This window comes from Geotrypetes seraphini, chromosome 4 (genome assembly GCF_902459505.1).
Source record: "Geotrypetes seraphini chromosome 4, aGeoSer1.1, whole genome shotgun sequence".
In the NCBI taxonomy this organism is placed as follows: domain Eukaryota; kingdom Metazoa; phylum Chordata; class Amphibia; order Gymnophiona; family Dermophiidae; genus Geotrypetes; species Geotrypetes seraphini.
In genome coordinates this window covers 194,224,243-194,245,195 of record NC_047087.1, presented here as the reverse complement: position 1 = coordinate 194,245,195, position 20,953 = coordinate 194,224,243, and the positions used below count along the sequence as shown (strand labels likewise).

The 20,953-nt window shown below is 43.0% G+C and overlaps 1 protein-coding gene across 5 annotated transcripts in view; it reads left to right on the top strand.

The window, feature by feature from the left end:
- The window catches only part of MARCHF8 (membrane associated ring-CH-type finger 8), a 154,046-nt gene that overhangs the window by 35,012 nt on the left and 98,081 nt on the right, over positions 1-20,953 (top strand). For 4 of the 5 annotated variants that reach the window (XM_033942618.1, XM_033942615.1, XM_033942614.1 and 1 more), the window contains one exon: positions 4,182-4,363. In XM_033942618.1, the coding sequence (XP_033798509.1) occupies positions 4,262-4,363 (102 nt within the window). In that variant the 5' untranslated portion in view covers positions 4,182-4,261. Of the gene's footprint in view, positions 1-2,976; positions 3,149-4,181; positions 4,364-20,953 lie in introns of all 5 variants that reach the window. The other variant, XM_033942616.1, reaches the window with a different exon arrangement.

The window sequence follows — 20,953 nt, the reverse complement described above, 5'->3', positions numbered from 1 at the left end:
ACAAGTGCTTTCAGAGTCCTCCCCCCCCCGCCCTTCCCATGGCCTTTCAGCGTCCTTCTCCACCCCTTTGTCTTCCCCATGTGCTTTCAGCATCCTTCTCCCCCCTCTGTCTTCCACAAGTGCTTTCAGAGTCCTCCCCCCCCCCCCCGCCCTTCCCATGGCCTTTCAGCGTCCTTCTCCACCCCTTTGTATTCCCCATGTGCTTTCAGCGTCCTTCTCCCTCCTCTGTCTTCAAGTGCTTTCAGAGTCCTTCCCCCCCCTCCCGTCTTCCCCATGGCCTTTCAGCGTCCTTCTCCCCACTCCTTCTCTACCGCCCCGGGTGCAGCACAGCCGGCCAGGTCCCCTTACTTTTGTGGCACTTCCCCGACCGACTGACAACAGCCCCGGTCCGACAAACCTCCCTGCCCTTAACTGCGAATCTAAATTGCCTTATTACAGCTGCTGTAAGAAGATAATTTAGATTCGCGGCTACAGGGCAAGGAGGATTGTCGGACCGGGGCTGTTGTCGGTCGGTCGGGGAAGTGCCACAAAAGTAAGGGGACCTGGACGGCTGTGCTGCAACCGGGGCGGGGTGTGGCGGGGCGGACCGCCCCCTCCCTTGGTAGCCACTCGAACCGCGAGGCTACTCTCCTCCTTACCTGCACTGCCTGCAGCACAGAGCCAAACGGAAGTCTTCCCGACGTCAGCACTGACGTCGGAAGGAGGGAGGGCTTTGTTTAAGGGCTCTGTGCTGCAAGCAGAGAAGGTAGGGAGAAGAGCCGCGCGACTGAGTACATCCAGCCCCGCAGGAACCCCGCGACCCTCGGAGGCGTCCCCACGGGATCCTCGCGACCCTAGGGGGCGTTCCCACGGGATCCCCGCGACCCTAGGGGCGTCCCCACGGGATCCCCGTGACCCAAAGGGGGAACCCGCGGGATGCCCGCGGGATTCCCGTCGTCCCCGTTCCCGTGCAGCTCTCTAATAGAGAGCTGCTCAAATTGAGTCCTATGTTACTGTTGCATTCTTCTGCTATCCCTGAAAGCTCCAGAAATGCCGAAAAATACTGGAGCTGAAGGCTCCAGAGCAACACACCCAGGGAACTGGGACCTATCACTAACTGCTCCTAGTGACATCAATTCCAACACCGTACATGGTTCCACTGCTTCTGGTGTATGCAGTCGGAGATTTCTAGGATCAGTGGAACTAAGCAAACCTTCACTCCTGTTTAGAGAATGATATGGGTACAAATTTGTCCCCATCCCTGTCTCATCCCCACAAGTTCTGTCCCTTCCCTATCCCTGCAAGTTCTGTCCTCATCTGCACAAGCCTTGAACACTTTAAAATCTTAAATTTACCACAGCAGCATTACTACTGCAGATTTGTAAAAAGGGTCCTTACTCCTTGTTACATTGAAAAATAATTCTTACATATTTTGTGAGCCATCTCAATTACATTTTTTTTCTTGAAGGGAAAGGGATTTCCTTTTTTTTATTTTATTGACTTTTTAATTAAGTACAAGAAAAATGATATAAAAAGTCATTCAATGAAAAGTATGCAATAATAATAAGTACATAAGAATAGCCTTACTGAGTCAGACTAATGGTCCATCTAGCCCAGTATCCCGTCTTCATGGAGACCAATCCAAGTCACAAGTACCTGACAAAAATCCAAATAGTAGCAGCATTCCGTGCCACCGAGCCAGGACAAGCAGTGGCTTCCTTCACTGTAAATGGAGATAGTCCCCCAATATAGTCAACTTTTTAAACAGAAACATAATACCATCAAGAATTGATAGTAAAAAAAAAGGTAAACAGCTGTTAATAGCTTCTAATTTAATCTAGTATTTCTGAGTTGTGCTATACCTAAACAGGTTCAAGGTGACTTACAATATAAGGAATTACAGAATATATGTGCTAAATTATAGCAGTTTGAGGAGGGTAGAATTATGAATAGAGAATGGAGAATGGAGGTTCTTTGACTGTACTGGCATAGCACTTGAATAGAATATGAGGTTTAGTGACGTTAGGTATTTCAAGTTGTCTACAGTATTTATGCTTTCAAAGAAGAGAGTTTTTAATTTGGGGGGGAATCTGTTGTACTCCCCCAGTGCTCACTGACCCCCTTCCACCACACAAAAATGAGAACAAAAAGATACTTGTCTCCAAAACAGCAGCATCTTGTATGGGAAAGCCTAGTAGAACTGCACACAGGTGTCTTAAGTAGCCTGGTGGGTGGGGGTGAGGAGGAACCAGGCCCATAAGCCACTCTAACCACTACATTTATGGTAGAATGTGTGAGCCTACCAAACCCTACTATACTGCCATATAGGTGCCACTATAGTAAAACTATAAGTGTTGTTGGGGGTGGTACACAGGAGGGTGTAGTAAGTTTGGGGTGGGGTTAGGCTCACCATAAATTATAAAGGGATTATGGTGAGATATACAGCTGGCACCCTTTATGTGAAGTTCACAGCAGTTCCCTTAAAAGCGTTCCATTGCTCTGTCAGGATGTCTATGTGGCCAGTCCATTACTATGCTAACTCCAACCACATCCAAATGGTCAGGATTAGGACGTTTTCAACCTACATGTTTTTCTGATTGAAAATGGGGTATAAAGAGAGACATCCTAGACATCCCAGTGGTCAAGTTGTCTAAATAGATGATTTTTAAAAAAAAAAATTTAGATGTCCAGCAGTTTTCCATTTGGAAATGGCCATTTTTTTTTTGTATCTCCAGCTTTGGACGTTCAGCTGGAAATGTCCAAGTTGGACTTAGACTTTTTTAAAAAATGCACCTCCACATGAGCAGTACAATGCATGGGTTTTCTGAGCTCTGAGAGAGCGGGTCTGTGTTGACATTGTCAGAGGCTGTAGCCGACTTGTGTCTAATATATCCTGCAGTCTCCTGCTAGAGGCTGTGGTAGCCATTTTGAAGTGAGAACCATGATGGTCAGGAACAAGTGAGCATCACTCTTACCCTTTCTCCACTTGGCCAACAGGGATCATAAAAGAAGTCCAAATAGCTAACCAAGCAAAGAGAGGACCCCATTAAAAGCAATTCTGTCTGCCTGGTTAGCTATCAGGGCAATGGAACTGAATATGTGCAGTACCCAGATGAGTGCAGGCTCCGCCCAGATTTCACCTCGGCACCACTTGGATAGTACAGAGATGGTAAGTGGTGATATCTAGCAGCATTACCCAGTTATGTACCACTGAATATCAGAAGTTAGTTGAACACAAGTGATTTTATTTGGACAGGAGCTTCGCCTACCTGGTTAAATTGTTTTTAATATCAGGCCCTTTATTTTAGGGCCTGCTCTGGAATTTTGGCTTGTTCTTCAGAGAGCAGGTTTCTTATTTTATTTTTTTATTGAACAGCAAGCTCTAAGACTACTACTACTTATCATTTCTATAACGCTACTAGACATACACAGTGTTGTATGCTAAACACATATGAAACAGTCCCTGCACAACAGAGCTTGCATACTACAATGCCAGTCATGCTCTTTAGTGCCCCCAGTGGCCTTCATTTTTAACACACACATACATTTTGGGCTCATTGATAAAAGTATAGGCTTATGTTTATTTCAGGATTTGATATACAGTTTTACATGGACATAAATAATATTTAAGCAGTGTACATAATTAACGCAAGAATAAAATGAAATAACAAAATGGCATGCTGTAGTTCTTTTGAAAAAAAAAATAGCATGGTTTGACCAATTACAGTTTAATTGAGTGCTGTTCAATAACAACTTACACTTTCAGCTACAAATAATATTTTCAGAAGGCTACCTTGATACACTGTATAGCTCCTTTTGTATGGGCATCATAATCTTCTTTAGCGCTGATAGAAAAGTAGCAAAGAGGATGAGGCTGACACAGATCTCTTGAAATGATCAACAGCTGTGCTAGCTCTCTGAAGAAATGCTGTATAAGGTATACTGTGCTTACCCCAAATAAATGAGTTCTTTTTGAAGTTTTGGATCGTCCAATTGAGCACTTAATTGTAAAGTCTTTCTAAGGTTGTTTTAGTAATTTATGGGAGAATTGTCTGTTTCCTATTTTGTTGTGCAACATGAATTGTTTCTTCTCTGGTATATTCTTGAAGATATTGTTAAAAAAAAAAAAAATTGGTATAAACGGTGGAAATAAAACAAAAAGTAATGAGAATAGATTTGATTTATTCTCTGTTCCTCTTTAGCTTGGGCCCTTGACAATGGTAGAGAATGGGACCACTGAGGAACCCTGGCTTTAAGTGAGAAGAATCAGCAGGAGAGGGTGATGAACCTGCCATTGTATCAAACCTCTATTGTTCCGGCTCGGGACTTCCGTGCCTGCAGGCCCATCAGGAGCAAGACCAAAGAGAAGGAGAAAGAAGAACAGGTAAGAATTTCTTCATATGCAGTGGTATGGAAGACATAGAACCTAACACTCTGCTGGTGCTAAGGAGCACTAACATTGCTGGTGTTGTTAGCCACACTTTCCTGAACGTTACCAAATATATTAAGGGGGTAATTCTATAAAAAGTGGGTGCTAACATTTATGTGCTGATAATCGAAATAATCTAGGCACTATACCCAATAGCTTCTTTTATACATAACCCTTGGATCCCAGCGATGTACCTCCGCCACAATTAATACTTCATTGTCACTGAGAGGTGAGCCCATCAAATCTTCACCGATGCATTAATTTTTCCCAAGTACTCATTTCTTTGTTTCTATTTGATTTTTTTTCTTCTTATTAATAATAAATTCTATAAATAATTAAAGTGCAAAACTTAACTTTTAATTTTTGGTCAGTAAGGAGGCTCACTCCACTATCATGTCACATGTTTCGCTTTCGCTGTTTCAAGAGTTGAAACAGAGCAGGAGAGTGACGGTGATGCTATGTAAAAGGGCGTGATTGACCTTGAAACAGCGAAAGCGAGGACCATCGCTGAAATCCAAGGGTTATTTAGAAAAGAAGCTATTGAGGGCCTGAATGATTCTATAGATTGCATTACACTATACTAAGTAAAATAAAAATACTGCTGTTTGAAATTAGGCGATCAAAATAATGGCATATACATATGTATGGGTGCACATAGGTGCATAAATTCCAAAATTCTATATAAGCACTATTCTGTAAATGTGCACATATCTTACAAGGCTGTATTTTTTACAGCTAATTACACATAAGCAGAGTGTAGGTGGGACTCACTTGTGCATAACTTACAGAATTCTACAAGTTACGTGTGTATCTCTGGCATTTAGAAATGAGCACTTATATAACATAAGAACATAAGAAATGCCTCCGCTGGGTCAGACCTGAGGTCCATCGCGCCCAGCAGTCCGCTCACGCGGCGGCCCATTAGGTCCAGGACCTGTGCAGTAATCTTTTATCTATACCCCTCTATCCCCTTTTCCAGCAGGAAATTGTCCAATCCTTTCTTAAACCCCAGTACCGTTCGCTGCCCTATAACGTCCTCTGGAAGCGCATTCCAGGTGTCCACCACACGTTGGGTAAAGAAGAACTTCCTAGCATTCGTTTTGAATCTGTCCCCTTTCAACTTTTCCGAATGCCCTCTTGTTTTTTTATGTTCTGAAAGTTTGAAGAATCTGTCCCTCTCTACTCTCTCTATGCCCTTCATGATCTTGTAAGTCTCTATCATATCCCCTCTAAGTCTTCTCTTCTCCAGGGAAAAGAGACCCAGTTTCTCCAATCTCTCAGCATATGAAAGGCTTTCCATCCCCTTTATCAGTCGTGTCGCTCTCCTCTGAACTCTCTCGAGTAACACCATATCCTTCTTAAGGTATGGTGACCAATACTGGACGCAGTACTCAAGATGCGGACGCACCATTGCCCGGTACAGCGGCAGGATAACTTCTTTCGTTCTTGTTGTAATACCCTTCTTGATTATCCCCAGCATTTTATTCGCTCTCTTGGCGGCCGCTGCGCACTGTGCCGTCGGCTTCATTGTCATGTCCACCATTACCCCCAAGTCTCTTTCTTGGGTACTCTCATTCAATAACATCCCTCCCATCGTATAGCCGTGCCTCGGGTTTCTGATTCCCACATGCAGTACTTTACATTTCTCAACATTGAACTTCATCTGCCATCTCTCTGCCCATTCTCCCAATTTGTCCAAGTCCCTTTGCAATTTTTCACAGTCCTCCTTTGTCCGAGCTCCACTAAATAGTTTGGTGTCGTCCGCAAATTTTATTATCTCACTCTTTGTTCCTGTTTCTAGATCATTTATGAATATATTAAATAGCAGCGGCCCGAGCACTGAGCCCTGCGGAACACCACTCGTGACCTTCCTCCAGTCTGAGTAGTGTCCCTTCACCCCTACCCTCTGTTTCCTACCCGCTAACCAGTTTCTGATCCATCTATGCACGTCTCCGTCCACCCCATGGTTCTTCAGTTTCCGGAGTAGACGTTCATGAGGCACCTTGTCAAAGGCTTTCTGGAAATCTAGGTATATGATGTCTATGGGGTCTCCTTTGTCCATCTGTTTGTTAATTCCCTCGAAGAAGTGCAATAAGTTGGTCAGACACGATCTCCCCCTGCAGAAACCATGTTGGCTGGTTATCAGAAGTTCGTGTTTTTCAAAATGTTCATCAATTTTTTCTTTTATTAGTGCTTCCGCCATTTTCCCCGGAACAGAGGTCAGACTCACTGGTCTGTAGTTTCCCGGGTCTCCTCTTGATCCCTTTTTAAAGATGGGCGTAACGTTGGCTATCTTCCAATCCTCTGGAATCACACCTGTTTTCAGAGATAGGTTGCAAATTTGCTGTAGTAGTTCCGCTATTTCCTCCTTTAGTTCCTTCAGCACCCTTGGATGGATTCCATCCGGACCCGGGGATTTGTCAGTTTTTAGTTTTTCTATCTGTCTGCGCACATCATCAAGGCTCACTTCTATGGATGTTAACTTTTGTGCTTGATTTCCATTGAAGAATTGCTCAGGTTCCGGTATGTTGGTTGTGTCTTCGTTTGTGAATACAGATGAAAAGAACATGTTAAGTCTTTCTGCGACCTCTTTCTCTTCCTTCACCGCTCCCTTCCTGTCTCCGTCATCCAGTGGTCCCACCTCCTCCCTAGCCGGCTGTTTCCCTTTAACATATCTAAAGAACGGTTTGAAATTTCGTGCTTCCCTGGCTAGTCTCTCTTCATACTCTCTTTTGGCTTTTCGAACCACACGGTGACATTCTTTTTGATATTTCCTGTGCTCTCTCCAGTTTACCTCAGTTTTGTCCCTTTTCCATTTTCTGAATGAATTTTTCTTATTGCTTATCGCTTCCTTCACTATTTTAGTTATCCACGCCGGGTCTTTTATTCGACTCTTGTTGCACCCTTTTCTGAATCTGGGGATATATAGATTTTGCGCCTCGCTCACCGTGTCCTTGAAAAAGGACCAGGCTTGTTCTACCGTCTGCCATTTTTGGGAAGTGTTCCTAAGTTTCTTCTTTACCATTCCCCTCATTGCTTCGTAGTTACCCTTCCTGAAGTTAAAAGTTGTCGCTATGGTTCTCTTTCCTTTCAGTATTCCTACTTCCATCTTGAACTATCAGCTCTATGACTGGCATAAATGCTGGTGCCTAAATTATAGGGAAAAGCCAACAAGTGAGGTAACAAGCCCAAAGAAGGGTATCCAAGTTTAAAGTCAGGACCGCCTTCTAATTTTCATCTAATGGTGGAATCCCAAATGTAGAAGGGTTCTTCTACACTTGGATTCAAACCTTTTTTGTTCATATATAAACCATGACTCGACACAGCCATATTTCGGCAAGAACAACAATGACTGCATCAGGAGTCACAAATGCAATAATCAGTAAGACGCAACAAAAAGAGGATAGTGTGGCTGGTTTTAAGAAAGGTTTGGACAATTTCCTGGAGGAACAGTCCATAGTCTTATTGAGACAGATATGGGGTAAGACACCGCTTGCCCTGGATAGGTAGCATGAAATGTTTTGGCCAGGTACTAGTGACCTGGATTGGCCACCGTGAAAACTGGCTACTTAGCTAGATGAACCATTGGTCTGACCCAGTAAGGCTATTCTTATGTTCTTATGCAAGATGATGTTTTTGTGATTTCTGATGCAGGCATTTGTTGTTCTTGCCAAAACACGGCCATGTTGAGTCATGGTTTATATGTGAACAATAAAGTAGGTTTGAAAAGGCTGGCGCACCGTCTTCCTTTAAAAATCTGGACAAGTTTGGATGTGAAGCCAACATTTGTTTACTTGAATGTCCCCTGAAGCAGGAGAGACCCACAATCTGTGCTTTGAGTGAGACCACTGCAAGATCTTTTTTGAAACCTCTCTGAAGAAAAGCTAACACCAATGAAATTGGGGCCTTGGTTTGATCTGCGTGTCTCTGACCACACTAGGTCTGGAAACACTCCCAGGCCTTTACATAAGCTGCTATGGTAGACTGTTTCTTGGATCTCAGCAGAGTGGCTATGACTATGCTGAAATAGCATTTGCATGCTAACTAGAGATTGGCACGGTGCCCATTTCCCGCTGTTAACCTGTGGCAACCACAGGAAAACTGCAAGAATCTGTAAAAACGTGCTCTGTTTACTGTAGGTGCAGGAACAAAGCTTTTTACTACGCTGCAGGAGTGGCAAAAGGCTTTGATCCTGCAGGGAACCCTCCCCCCCACATATATAATCACAGGTTCCCACCATCCCTCCCCTTGCGGCTCTATCCCTCCTCCCTCACGGGTTTGGCAGCTCCAGCCCTCCTCCCCCCTTAGTCATGGGTCTTGCGGTTCCAGTCTCCCCACTCATGACCTCCCGGCAGGTCCAGCTGGCTTCCTTCCTTCCATGCTGCTGGCATATACCTTGTAGAAGAATGAGACGATCCCTACACAGGCCTGCTCAATGGTATACGCGGCCTTCCCTCTGCCGAGTGCCTCCTTATGATGCAGCTTCCACTTTTCGCAAAGTCAAGAAGTTGCATCATAAGGAGAAGCCTGGTAGTGGGAAGGCCGCGAGCACCATTGAGCAGGTCTGTGTACAGATCGGCTCGCTTTTCTACAAGGTATATGCCAGCAGCAGGGAGGGAGGGAAGCTGGCTGGATCTGCCAGACCAACGAGAGGGGAGCCAGAAACATCAGCCTGAAAGGAGGGGGAGCTGGGGCTGGAGAAAAGGGCACTGGAGGGGAGGTGGGGCTGGAAGAAAGGACACAGAAGGGGGGCTGGGGCTGGAAGGAAGGGCACAGGAGGGGGGCTAGGACTGGAGGGAAGGGCACAGGAAGGGAGCTGGAGGGAAGGGAAAGAGAGTTGCTTGACCTGTGGAGGGGAGGGCTGGAATTAAAGAGAAGGGAGAGAACTACAGGACCTCCAGGGGAGAGGTGCTGCACCTGTGGAAGAGGGAACTGCTGGAGGGAAAGTAGAGAGGTGCTGGACCTGTTGGGGAGGAGCTGAAGGGAAAAGAAGAGAAAAAGAAATGTCATACTAAGCGGATGAAGGAAGAGGGAATGAAATACTGAACACACAGCAGAGAGAGGGAGAGAGACAGGGAGGTATCCGAAACAGAAGGGAAAATAATGGGCATGGTGCGGAGAATAGGGAATGGTACATGGACAGAAAGGGGCAATATGGGGATGGGGACATATGGACACAGAGGAAAAGTGCTAGATGTGGGAGAGAATAGGAACACAGAAGGGAGATGAGTAGTGATGATAAATACAGGGAGATGGATGAAGGGGAGATACTGGTCAGGGAAGTATAGGGGACACAGAGAAGGGAAAGATAGGTACACAAAGATGGAAGATGGATGGTGAGCACAGAGAAGAAATGTCAAATGAGCAGGAAACAGAAACCAAAGCCTGGGACCAACATGACTTAAGAAATAAAATGACCAGACAACAAAAGGTAGAAAAATATTTTTGTTTTCTGTTTTGTGATTAGAATATATGAGAATGGTGGGATACATTATGTGCTTACAGGAAATATGAAGAAATTATTGCGTTAAAACATAATCACTTACCGTATCTTAATTTCTTAAAGGTTGGAGTATATTATTATTTTTTTTTTTTATTCAATTTTTCTATACCGTTCTCCCAGGGGAGTTCAGAACGGTTTACATGAATTTATTCAGGTACTCAAGCATTTTTCCCTGTCTGTCCCGGCATACATATTATTAGATATTATTAGATGCATATTATTCCCAATCTTGATCAGTCTATTAGTCAAGGCTACCCTTGTATAACATTTATGAATTTGCTCTGTATTCTATAGAATTTGCTAGTTTTTACTTTGGTATTAATTTATATTACAATTTGAGCTTTGTAACAACTAGGAATGCAGCCACTTATTATTATTGTTGCTTTTTCTTTGTTAAGTTTGCTTTTTGTGTATCTATTGAACATTTAATATAAAATTAAAATAAAAAAAGAATATGAGAACTAAAATGTTTATTCTTTCAGTGCTGATGTTAGACATGGATAGGGCCCAGGGAAGAAATTTGAGAGGGGACCCAAAGCCCACCTCTAGCCTGTGCCATCTTTATCTTTCAGCAGGCTTAGGGCTTTCTCTAGCCAGGGGGACAGTTTCTCTAATTGCACTCCTTGGCCTAACACATCTCTGGCATGTGTGATCTTTATATTTTGTGCAGTATAGGAGGAAATAGATCTTTCTATTTCTTTGGTGTACTACATGGAAGGTGTGGCGTCTTAGGATTTTCTTTTTGTTTATCATTTTTGATCAGCTATTATGTATTTGGTATTTGTGTTCTGTGTGTGTGAACAAGATATTCTGTTAGGATGAATTTTCTATGTAGCATTCAGTGTTCCTGATAGTGGAGGGGATATTGTGAGGGGAAACGGGTTTTGTTGATCCTTTTTCTGTATTTGTAATTTATAAAATGACAGTTGTACAGAATATTGTTTCTTTTTGTATTTTAATAAAATAAAGTTCAATATAAAATCATAACTATTCAAGGCTTGTGCGGATGGGATCAGACAGAATTCGTGGGACAGGGGGATAGGGACAGTTTGTGGGGATGGGGCAGGGATGGGTTCAAAGTTCATGGGGACAGGGACAGAGCTGACTGGGTGAGAACGGGGCAAATCTTTTTCCCCACGTCATTATTTAGTGCTAACTCTGAACACTCAAGAGCCATACTATAAGACCATAGTGGTCTATCCTCTAGGACGGGTAGGCAATTCCAGTCCTTGAGAGCCACAGGCAGGTCAGGTTTTCAGGATATCCACAATAAATATGCATGAGATAGATTTGCATCTCAATGAGGCAGTGCATGCAAATCCATCTCATACATATTCATTGTGGATATCCTGAAAACCTAACCTGCCTGTGGCTCTTGAGGTCCGGAATGGCCTACCCCTGCTCTAGGACCACCAGGCCTTAAGAGAGAAGGCTCAAATGATAAGGGAATCTGAGACCCCTGCCTATCTGAAGGCACACCAGATCTGCGTACCATAGCTGTCTCGGCCAGTCAGGGCCAACCAGAACCAACTGACCGGGGTGGGACATAAATTTTCAGAGGACTGTTCCTGTCATTCAACTGAAGAATCAAGTTGCCTTCCTGTTGTTAGCTGATAACCATAAGATCAAACTTGGGGCACCTCCAATGCTTTACTATGTTGTCGAAGGCCTCCTGAGATAGACCATTCACTGGGATCCAGTGAATATCGACTCATAAAGTCTGCTTGTACATTGTCCACAGCTTCTACATAGGCCACTAGGAGAGCTAATAGATAGGTCTCCACCTACCAAAACAGCAGTTGAGCTTCCAATCTCAATGGCACACTCCTGGTGCCTCCCTGTCAATTAATATAGGCTACCATTGTGACATTGTCTGAGAAAACCTTGACCGCCTTGCCTTTCTGGACACTCTCCAGAGCTCAAAGTGACGTATCGCCCTAAGCAATTTATGGACCAACTCCTCTGCAGTGGGCACCCTTCGAGTGGGCTCTCCAGCCATAAAGGCTGGCATTTGTCATCAAGATCATTCATGTGGGAATGCACAGAGACAGGGACTGTGGCTTCAACCACCAGTTCAAGCTGTGCAGGGCTCACATGTCCAAGGCAGAGGGAGATGCCAGAACATCCGCCTGTGGGTCTACCAGGAGAGCAGCACTTCCTGAAGAGAATGCAAATGTACTCTTTCCCAGGGCACCACCTCTATCATCACCAACATGGATTCCCCATAGCTGAAGATAATGCTATGCCACTGGAGCTGGCATGACCTGCATCTCTAAAATCTGCCTGAGCTTCACTCTGTGCGATTCTGGCAGGAATGCTCAGTACCACTCTGCCTTCACTAGGAAGGGAGGTATGCTTGGTAACTTACGCCACCAAGGAATCCACCTTCAGCATATTAGTCTGCTCCTGGAATTCGTTTTTCACCGGATCTGCTGGAATTTGTTGTTCACTGGATAAAGCTTTGCCATAGCTCCGGCTACCCTTAAAGGTCCCTCGGGGATCTCCCAGTGATCATTGAGCATGTAGATGCAAAGGGAAGCATGTCACTTAAGCTTAGTGCTGCTCCCTCACATGCTGCACCACACTTGGAACACAGACTACCTTCAGACAGGTGTCTGCCATAATTTTGGCATGAATCTGAGGTATCTCCACCAGAGGAGTCTATCCACATCAGTTTTAAGTAAAAACAAGGTGTTTGAAGCAGATGGAAGATTTTAAAAGAGAATCGGGAAATCCAAGATAGCTGCCACGATAGCGATTCTGGTGCTTAAAATGGACCTTGGAGGCTCAATACAAAATCAAGAAACACCAGGAATATGTACTGTCTAGTAATATGTACTGTCCTCTAATACAATCATGCCTTCAGGAAGTTTTCCTTTCCCTGTTATGTCTATTATGTTAAAAGCCTATGAGTTTTCAGAGTGCCTTTTTACAAACCTGATTTGATCTGGATCTACCAGGCACAGCAAAAAACTTTCCAACTAGTCAAAAAAATTATTAAGATTTTAATATTCATATTTAATGCTATAGGTCTAGGACAATAGTGGAAGAGTAGCCTAATGGTTAGAGCAGCAGGCTGAGAATCAAGGGAACTTACTGTATTTTTCGGACCATAAGACGCACTTTTTCCACCCCCAAAAAGGGAGTGGAAAAGGGGATGCGTCTTATGGACCAAATACACTGTGCACCCCCCCCCCCCCTTTCCGGTACCTTTTGTAGTGACGGCGGTCCAGTGCGGTCTCCTGGACGGCTGCCTTTGTCTTAGAAGAGTGATGCACAATGCAGTAGCGCGACCTTTGCGCTTCCTGCCTTGTCGCGCCGCTCTGCAATTGGCTGCAGTCAGTTACTGACTGCAGCCAATCACAGAGTTACGCGGGACCACTAAAAAGGCTTCGGGCAGCTTTGGGCTGCGAGCTTCCCAGCACCAGACGCACCTATGTGTAGAGTAGGAAAAACGAAGAAGAAAAAAATTCTGAACCAAATTTTTTTTGGGGGGGGGTTTCCTCCTCTACAGATGGGTGCATCTTATGGTCCGAAAAATACGGTAGTTCAAATTCCAAAGCAGCTCTTTGTGAACTTCGGCGAGTCAGCTAACCCTTCCATTGCCTCAGATACAAACTTACCTTCCCCTCTTTTACAAAACGCGTTTTTTTTTAGCTCAGGCCGGTGCACTGAATGCTCTGCACCACTCCTGATATTCATAGGAACTCAATGAGTGTCGGAAGCAGCGCGGGTCATTTAGAACAGCTCCCCGTGCTAAAACCGCTAGCGCGGTTTAGTAGAAGAGGCCCTGAGTGTCGGGAACAGTGCAGAGCATTCAGCGCATCAGCCTGCGCTAAAAACCACTATTGCGGTATTGTAAAAGGGGAGGATAATTGTGAGTCCTCCAGGGACATAAAGATACCTACTGTATGTGATTGTTCATTAATTCAATAGCTTTCAGGATTACAGGCATATACTATATAAAGAAATTAAATTTTTTAAAAAAGGATTTAACATCTCCACCATCCTTGCGATGACCACAATCATAGCATCCATCAAGTTGCAAACCACTTGAAGCAGCAAGGCAGAGTTGTCTGAAAATTCATATATACATGTAAAGGATAGCTGTCTGGACCCAGATCCTTAGGTTTATGTTTGATATACTGCCTTCAGGCAAATTTCTTAATAGTATTGCAGTATTATACCTCAGACAAAAAAATATAGGGATGGATAGCTTCTGAACTATCTTCTCTGTTAGCACTGGAAGGTGTGTGTTTACCTTCCAAAAGTCTTCATACATTTGTACTCGTACATTTTCACATTCTGCTGTCTAAAAAATCTAATTCAAATGCATTAAAATAGGAATTTGTTCTGCCGATCTAAATAACTTACAACAAGAAAGAACAATTCTACAAATATTTTAAAAATGGTTAGGATTAAAACCCCCAAAAGTCTGGATTGTTTAAGTTTTCATGACTCGGTACTTGGCAGAAGCTTCTTTTTGCAATCTAAATTTGTATCTCAGGCAATGGAGGGTTAGCTGGCTTGCCTAAGATTGCAAGATTTGAACCAGGTTCCCTTGATTCTTAGCCTACTGCTTTAACAAAGCATGAGGAAGGACCTAGCGAAGCTTGAAGAATGCTCTGGAATTTGGCAACTGAGATTTAATGTTAAGAACTGCAGGGTCGTGCATTTGGGCTGCATTAGGAGGTGAAGCATTTTGTGCACGAAAGAGGTGCAGGGCTTGGGTGCGATGGTATGTGATGATCTTAAAGTGGCCAAACAGGTAGAAAAGGTGATGGCAAAAGCTAGAAAGATGCTTGGGTGCAAAGGGAGAGGAATGGCCAGTAGAAAAAAGAAGGTATCTATGCCCCTATATAAAACTCTGGTGAGACCTCTATATAAAACTTTTGTCACAAATTTAGGCATGTGCCCAAATTATGAGTGCAATTTAATTGCATAACAACCCAATTAGCACGGATCGAGCGCTAATATTCAACTAGTCGTGCTAACTGGCATTTATTTCCGAGCAGATCTGAAAAAGGGGCATGGCCATGGAAAGGGCATGGCAGATCGGGGATGTTTCTGGGATTTGTGCGCTGTGTTATAGAATTTGGGGGATCTGTGCCTAATTTAGAAAAGGAAATTTACTCCAGGGTTCAATTAGTTTAAATCCTCATGCATAAAGCTGGGCTTAAATTCCAGCGCTAAGCTATATTCCATATCCACTATTCTAGAGATCACATCTTCAAAAAGATACAGTATAAACAGGATGGAGTCGGTCCAGAGAAGGGCTACTAAAATGGTTGGTGGTCTTTGTCATAAATCATATGGGGACAGACTTAAAGATCTCAATGTGTATACTTTGGAGGAAAGGTTTATATCTGCCTTCATTTTTCTATGTTTTCTATGCAGCACAGCAACCGTGAGTTATATAGGACATGATTCCCAACATTGCTCAGCACATTTATGTGTTTGCTGGCTGTTTCTCTTGGCAGAATAGTTTAAGCTCCTTCAAATCAGCTGGGGATCATCTGCTTGCCTTTAAGCCTTATCACAGTGTTTCATTTGGAGGCAGATCTGTCTTTTGACTGGGCCTTTCGAGGGCATTCACTTTTTGCTGAACCACTCCCGTCGTTGCTTTTGTGTTGTGCCAGGTTTTTATCGAGGATCTATCTGTACTTTGCACCACTTCTTTTCCTCTGCTTTTCAAGTTCAAGTTCAAGTTCAGGTTTATTTTGATTAATCGCCTATATAAAACTTTCTAGGCGATGTACAATAAAATACAAGTTATAAAAAAACATAATATCATATAAGTATTACAAAACATCCAAAACATCAGCACAAGTAATTATTAATTGATAAAATAAGTTAATTGATAAAATAAGTAGAGAAGATTTCTCTTTACCTAAAATTAACAAAACATAACAGGGAGGAAAGAAGGGAAAGAGTTACAATATTTCTCTTAATAGAGGGAAAGGACATATGGAAGGGAAAGACAATATAAAAGAGGGAGAAAAGAAAGGAAATTAATCGTTAAAAGCATCGTTAAATAAAAAAGTTTTCAACAATTTTTAAAAAGAGATAAGATCTTTATCCTTTCTGATAAAAAGCGGCAGGGTGTTCCAAAGTTGGGGAGCTAGTACAGAGAACATATCATTTCTCCTTGTTCCAACAATTTTTAGTGAAGGGACCAATAATAAGTCTTGCTGGGAAGATCGAAGGAGTCGAGTTGTACAATAAGGGGTTATCATTCTAGATATGAATAATGGCGTATTGAACAATAGTACCTTGAAAACTAAGAAAGCTATTTTAAATGTTATCCAATGATTGATAGGTAGCCAGTGAGACTTGATAAGAAGAGGAGTAACATGATCGTATTTTTTTCCTTTGTGTATAAGTTTTATGGCAGTATTTTGGATTATTTGAAGTCTTTTCTTTTCTTTTTGAGATATGTTATACAGTAAAGAATTACAATAATCTAATTTGGAAATGATCATAGAATGAACCAAAATGTTAACAGATTTTGGTTCTAGAAAAGATGAAATAGATCGTATTAAGCGTAATTTATAAAAACAGGATTTTACCGTTTGACTTATATGATCGTGGAAGGATAGATTCGTGTCAATGATTACACCTAAAATTTTTATAGATGATACAGTTTCTATTGGATTATTTTCAAGCATAAATGGTGAGATTAATGTAATATCTTTTTTCCATGTAAATAACATAGTTTGTGTTTTTTTAATATTTAATGAAAGTTTATTGTTGTAGAGCCAATTTTTTATTATATCTAGTTTAGTGTTAATTTCTGTAATTTCATTATTGTTCCTGTCCCCAGTGCTGCAAAGAATGTACACAACATAGTACCACCTTCAGCATGCTTTACTGTAAGGTTGAGGTAATTAGGTTTGAATTGAGAAATGCCAGGGAGAGCTGCTAGCCCCCTAACCTATTTTTCCCTGCTTCAGGTAGAGTAGCTGTTAGCTCCGGCTCTACTCCTCAGTAGCGGCCTCAGGCTAGGTTAGGAGAAAAAGGGGTCTTAACCTCTTCCTGATTCTGCTGAATACTAAGCGCCAGGATCTTTGAGTTCTGAACAGGCATTGGTTCTTGGCACTGACAAGTGTGAAGAGGGACCGTCCTTTCAATGAACAATGCAGCTGCATTACTAATGCTTTCTAGAGCATTATCATTTCTTAAAAATTGTACAGCACTATGTACACTGAAGACTTCTATAAATGAAGAATGGGGCTGAGGCAGGCTTCATAAGGCAAATAACAAAAATACCTCATGTTAACTGGAAGTCACTCATGAGAAATAAACAATCTCGCTTCTGCTTTTTACTGGATTTGTACTACAAAAGAGGAAGTTAATTTGTAAGTTTAAGCTGAGTAAATTGCTGACATGACTATGTGATTTTGAACAGCTTGTATTAATCATTTTAATGGATAAAATATTTTAAAAACATACCAGCAGGTTAATGTAATCCAGTGGGCAGCTAAAAGAAAGAAAACAATATGTAACATGATATTTTTTTTTCTTGGGAAGTACATGTAATTTCCTAATTGTTCATGCCTAAACAGAGAAATTCTATAACCAGCACCTAAACTTAGGTGTCGGTAGGCTAAATTAATGTCTAAATTAATGTCTAAATTAATTTTAAAAATGCCGTCAGAAACGGCAAAAAGACAGTAGTGTTGAAGCGCCTACTGATGCCTAAATAAAAGGCGGCTGGAATTTTGGAAGGCCACGCAACGCCAAAGTAGACATGGCATTAGGCAGGCTAAAACAGCTACCTAGCCGCAATTCATGGCAAGATAGGTGGCTGAAATGTAGGCTCAGAAACCTCTGGTCTACATTTCAGCCATATATCTATGCTATCGCGGGATCCTAAAGCCAGCCTGCAGCAGCCATAAACTGATTGCGGCAGAGGAAGTTATTCCCGATCAGCTGAGCTGGCAGGGCGCCCTGAAACTGCAGCTTTGGGGAGTCCTGCCAGCTCAGCTGATCAGGGCAAAATACCCCTGTTGTGATCAGCTGAGCGGCTGTAGCGGGGGATCCCCCCTGACATTGGCAGGAGGGATGCCTACCCTTTTGCTGGAACCCCTGAATCCTCCCTTAAAGTCCCGCAACAGGAGGGATGCCCACTCCCTCCTGCCATAACCCACGAACCCTCCCTTGAAGTCCCGCGGTAGAAGAGATGCCCGTTACCTCCTGCCAGCAGGCCCCCTGAACCCCCCACCCCTAGGATACACTGGGAGAAGCCAATGGAAGTCCTAGCCCCCTCCCAGTAAATCCCAGGATGCACCAGGAGGGTCTAAGGCCCTGATTGGCCCGGGTGCCTAAGGCCAAAACATTGGCTTCTTTGTGCTGCTTTATAACACCTAATGAAAATTGGTTGCAGCAGTATTTTGCGCGTGCAATGTTTTGCCAAGTGCTCAGGATTCACAAAGGAACATTGCTTGCAACTTGATATTTAGGTGGAATTATAGGTTGAAAACAATTCTGTTAGGTGCCTAAGATCCCACTTATACACACAACTAATCAACTTGGAAAAATGTAGTTTTGTGTGGAAGAATAGGCTAGTGAGAATCCCTGTAAATGCTGCTTTGTGTGTGCAGAAGACAGGGCAGAGGGGGCGCATGACGCCTGGAGACAGAGGAGCCTGGGAGCATTCTCTCCTCTCATCAGCTGATCTGTGCGAGTTTCTCTCTAGAGGGAAGGGGACCAGATGACAGAGCACACAGTCAGAGAACTCTTGAATAATTCAGCATCTTCCTCTCTCTCTCTCTCTGCTGGTGTCAGCTGGAGGAAGTGTTTCCTCTCCTGTCATCAAACTGTAATGCTGAGGGCTTAAGCAAGCTTAGGCAAGTGCTAGTCCTAGCTGTCGGATCTGCCGTGCAGTTCATCTGTCTACCAGCCCAAGCGTAGGAGCCATGCAACGAGGGAAGCTCTGTATTCCGTATACCAATGCATTCCTGCTGGAAAATGAAGCTTCAGGTAGGAGTTTGACACCTTGCTAGCAGATCTGTGCTCTGCCATCTGACATGGAGCACCGAAATACAAAGAGGAAGGAGGACTTGGTTCTCAAGGCGCTGAGTAGGACCTGTCGTTCCTCCTTTGCATCTGCTTGCATTTAAAGGTTGCTAGGGAACAGATCTGTTTAAGTTGAGTGATAAAAAGCATCTTATTTGATCGGAAGCACCTCTGCTTCTCACTGTGACCCACAGCCTTTCAATCTCCATCTTGTTCTGCCTGTACTGAGAGTATGGCAGTGTTAAATGATAAGAGGAAGAAAAGAGATTCATACAAAACTGTAGACACTGTACCTTATTGATCATAGTCCTGTGAAAATACCCTCCCACCCGGCCAAATGTGTTAAGCAGGAGTCCTCTCAGTATTCAGGTAACCGGGCATGTTTACATGCTTACTTTGTTCATGCAAGGCCTGCTTCTTTTTATCTGTTCTTTAGTAAGGTCTTTCAATCCTGCAGGAGGCTTCCCTAGCTTATAGAAGGAAGCAGGGGATTTCTGAAATAAGATAGCACAGGGACAAAGGCTCTTTGTTTGAGCTCGCTGCATTATTTCCAAAGAGCCAGCCCCCCCTCCCCCCCTGCAGTCACTGATGTATAATTTCATTTGCTAGGGACGTTGCTGCGTGGTCTCTTTTAAAAGTAGGAATACAGTCTCCAAGCAAGGAGCATGCTAATTTTTTTTCACCTCCCTTCTGTTTCCCATGCACATATCGAATTTACCCAGCAGCGCCTGTTCTTCTCCATCACCCCTTCTCTCTAGAATTCTCTTCCTGCACACCTTCCAGCTGAATCCAATTACAAAGGATTCAAGAATGACCTTAAGACTTTCTTTTTCTGGAGCAGATTTCACTTGGCCAGCCTCATGACTCTCGGGCTGAGGCAATATGCAACCGATGTAATTATTAATTTTTCCCTTTCTCTTACCCTCCTCTTTCATTTCATGCTGTTTCTTTTTATTTTATGAATCAGTGTAGACCGCTTTGATGCAGTTTGTTACTGAAGGTGGTATATCAAGAATTCAAATAGCATTGCATTACTGGTGGTAAAATGATATTGAGCTGCCTTGGCTGTCAATGTCAGTCTGGTGATATATGTTTAAATTTTGCTGCTTTATGCCTTTAAAACTCTTTAACCGAGTATTCTATTTTGACTAAGGCACAAATTGTACATTTTTCCTATGAACCATTTCCATGCTCAATAAACAGCTTTTTTTGAGGGGGGGGGGGTTGCATTCTCTTTTTTTCCTAAACTGTATTGGGAAATGCCTTCCTTTTAATCCTGTAATGATTGAAATGTAGGTTTGTTTTTAAAGAACTGTTAGTCTAGTCCCAGCTTTACTGGACTACTTCACTAATAGATGCAGGAATTGTTAGTGTTACATTGCACCCCAGGGAGAGGTTTAGCATCTCATGTTTACCTCCAGCTTAAAGGAAATAGGTGAGCCTGACCTGCTCTCTCTATGAGTGGATAATATTGGTGTTTATTTGCCTCTCTTTTTTTCTGGATTAGATTCTTGCTACTTTGTGACCAGCTGTCCATTGACTGTTTGTGGATTCATTTTATAGATATTACCGAGGGCTTTGTGGATTCATTTTATAGATATTACAGAGGGCTTTTGTGAGGGAACAAGGAGTATCAAGGGATGTACTCACAGTCCTATACCATAGAGTTATGTTCACTATTGGAAGCATTTCTATATAGCTAAATCTCAGGCTTCATGTTTTTGCAGCAGAAGAAGAATTTGGTCTCAAATATGGGGAAATGTAAATTTGGAGCCACACATGGGATGAGGAAGAGGGTAAAGAGCAATAAGAGTTTTGACACTGAACAGGAAAGCACCTAATGAAAAGTTGAACTAGAGTTGCTGAGAGAGAACAGGAAGCATGGAGGCCAGCCACTCAGCAATTTCTGAGTCCATGCAGCTAATGAACAGCAGATTGAAAACAAATTTTCAACCCTGTTGTGTTAGTCACCTTGATAATGTCCTCCAGCAACAGATATCAAGCTACGAGGGGGTGCTGAAAAG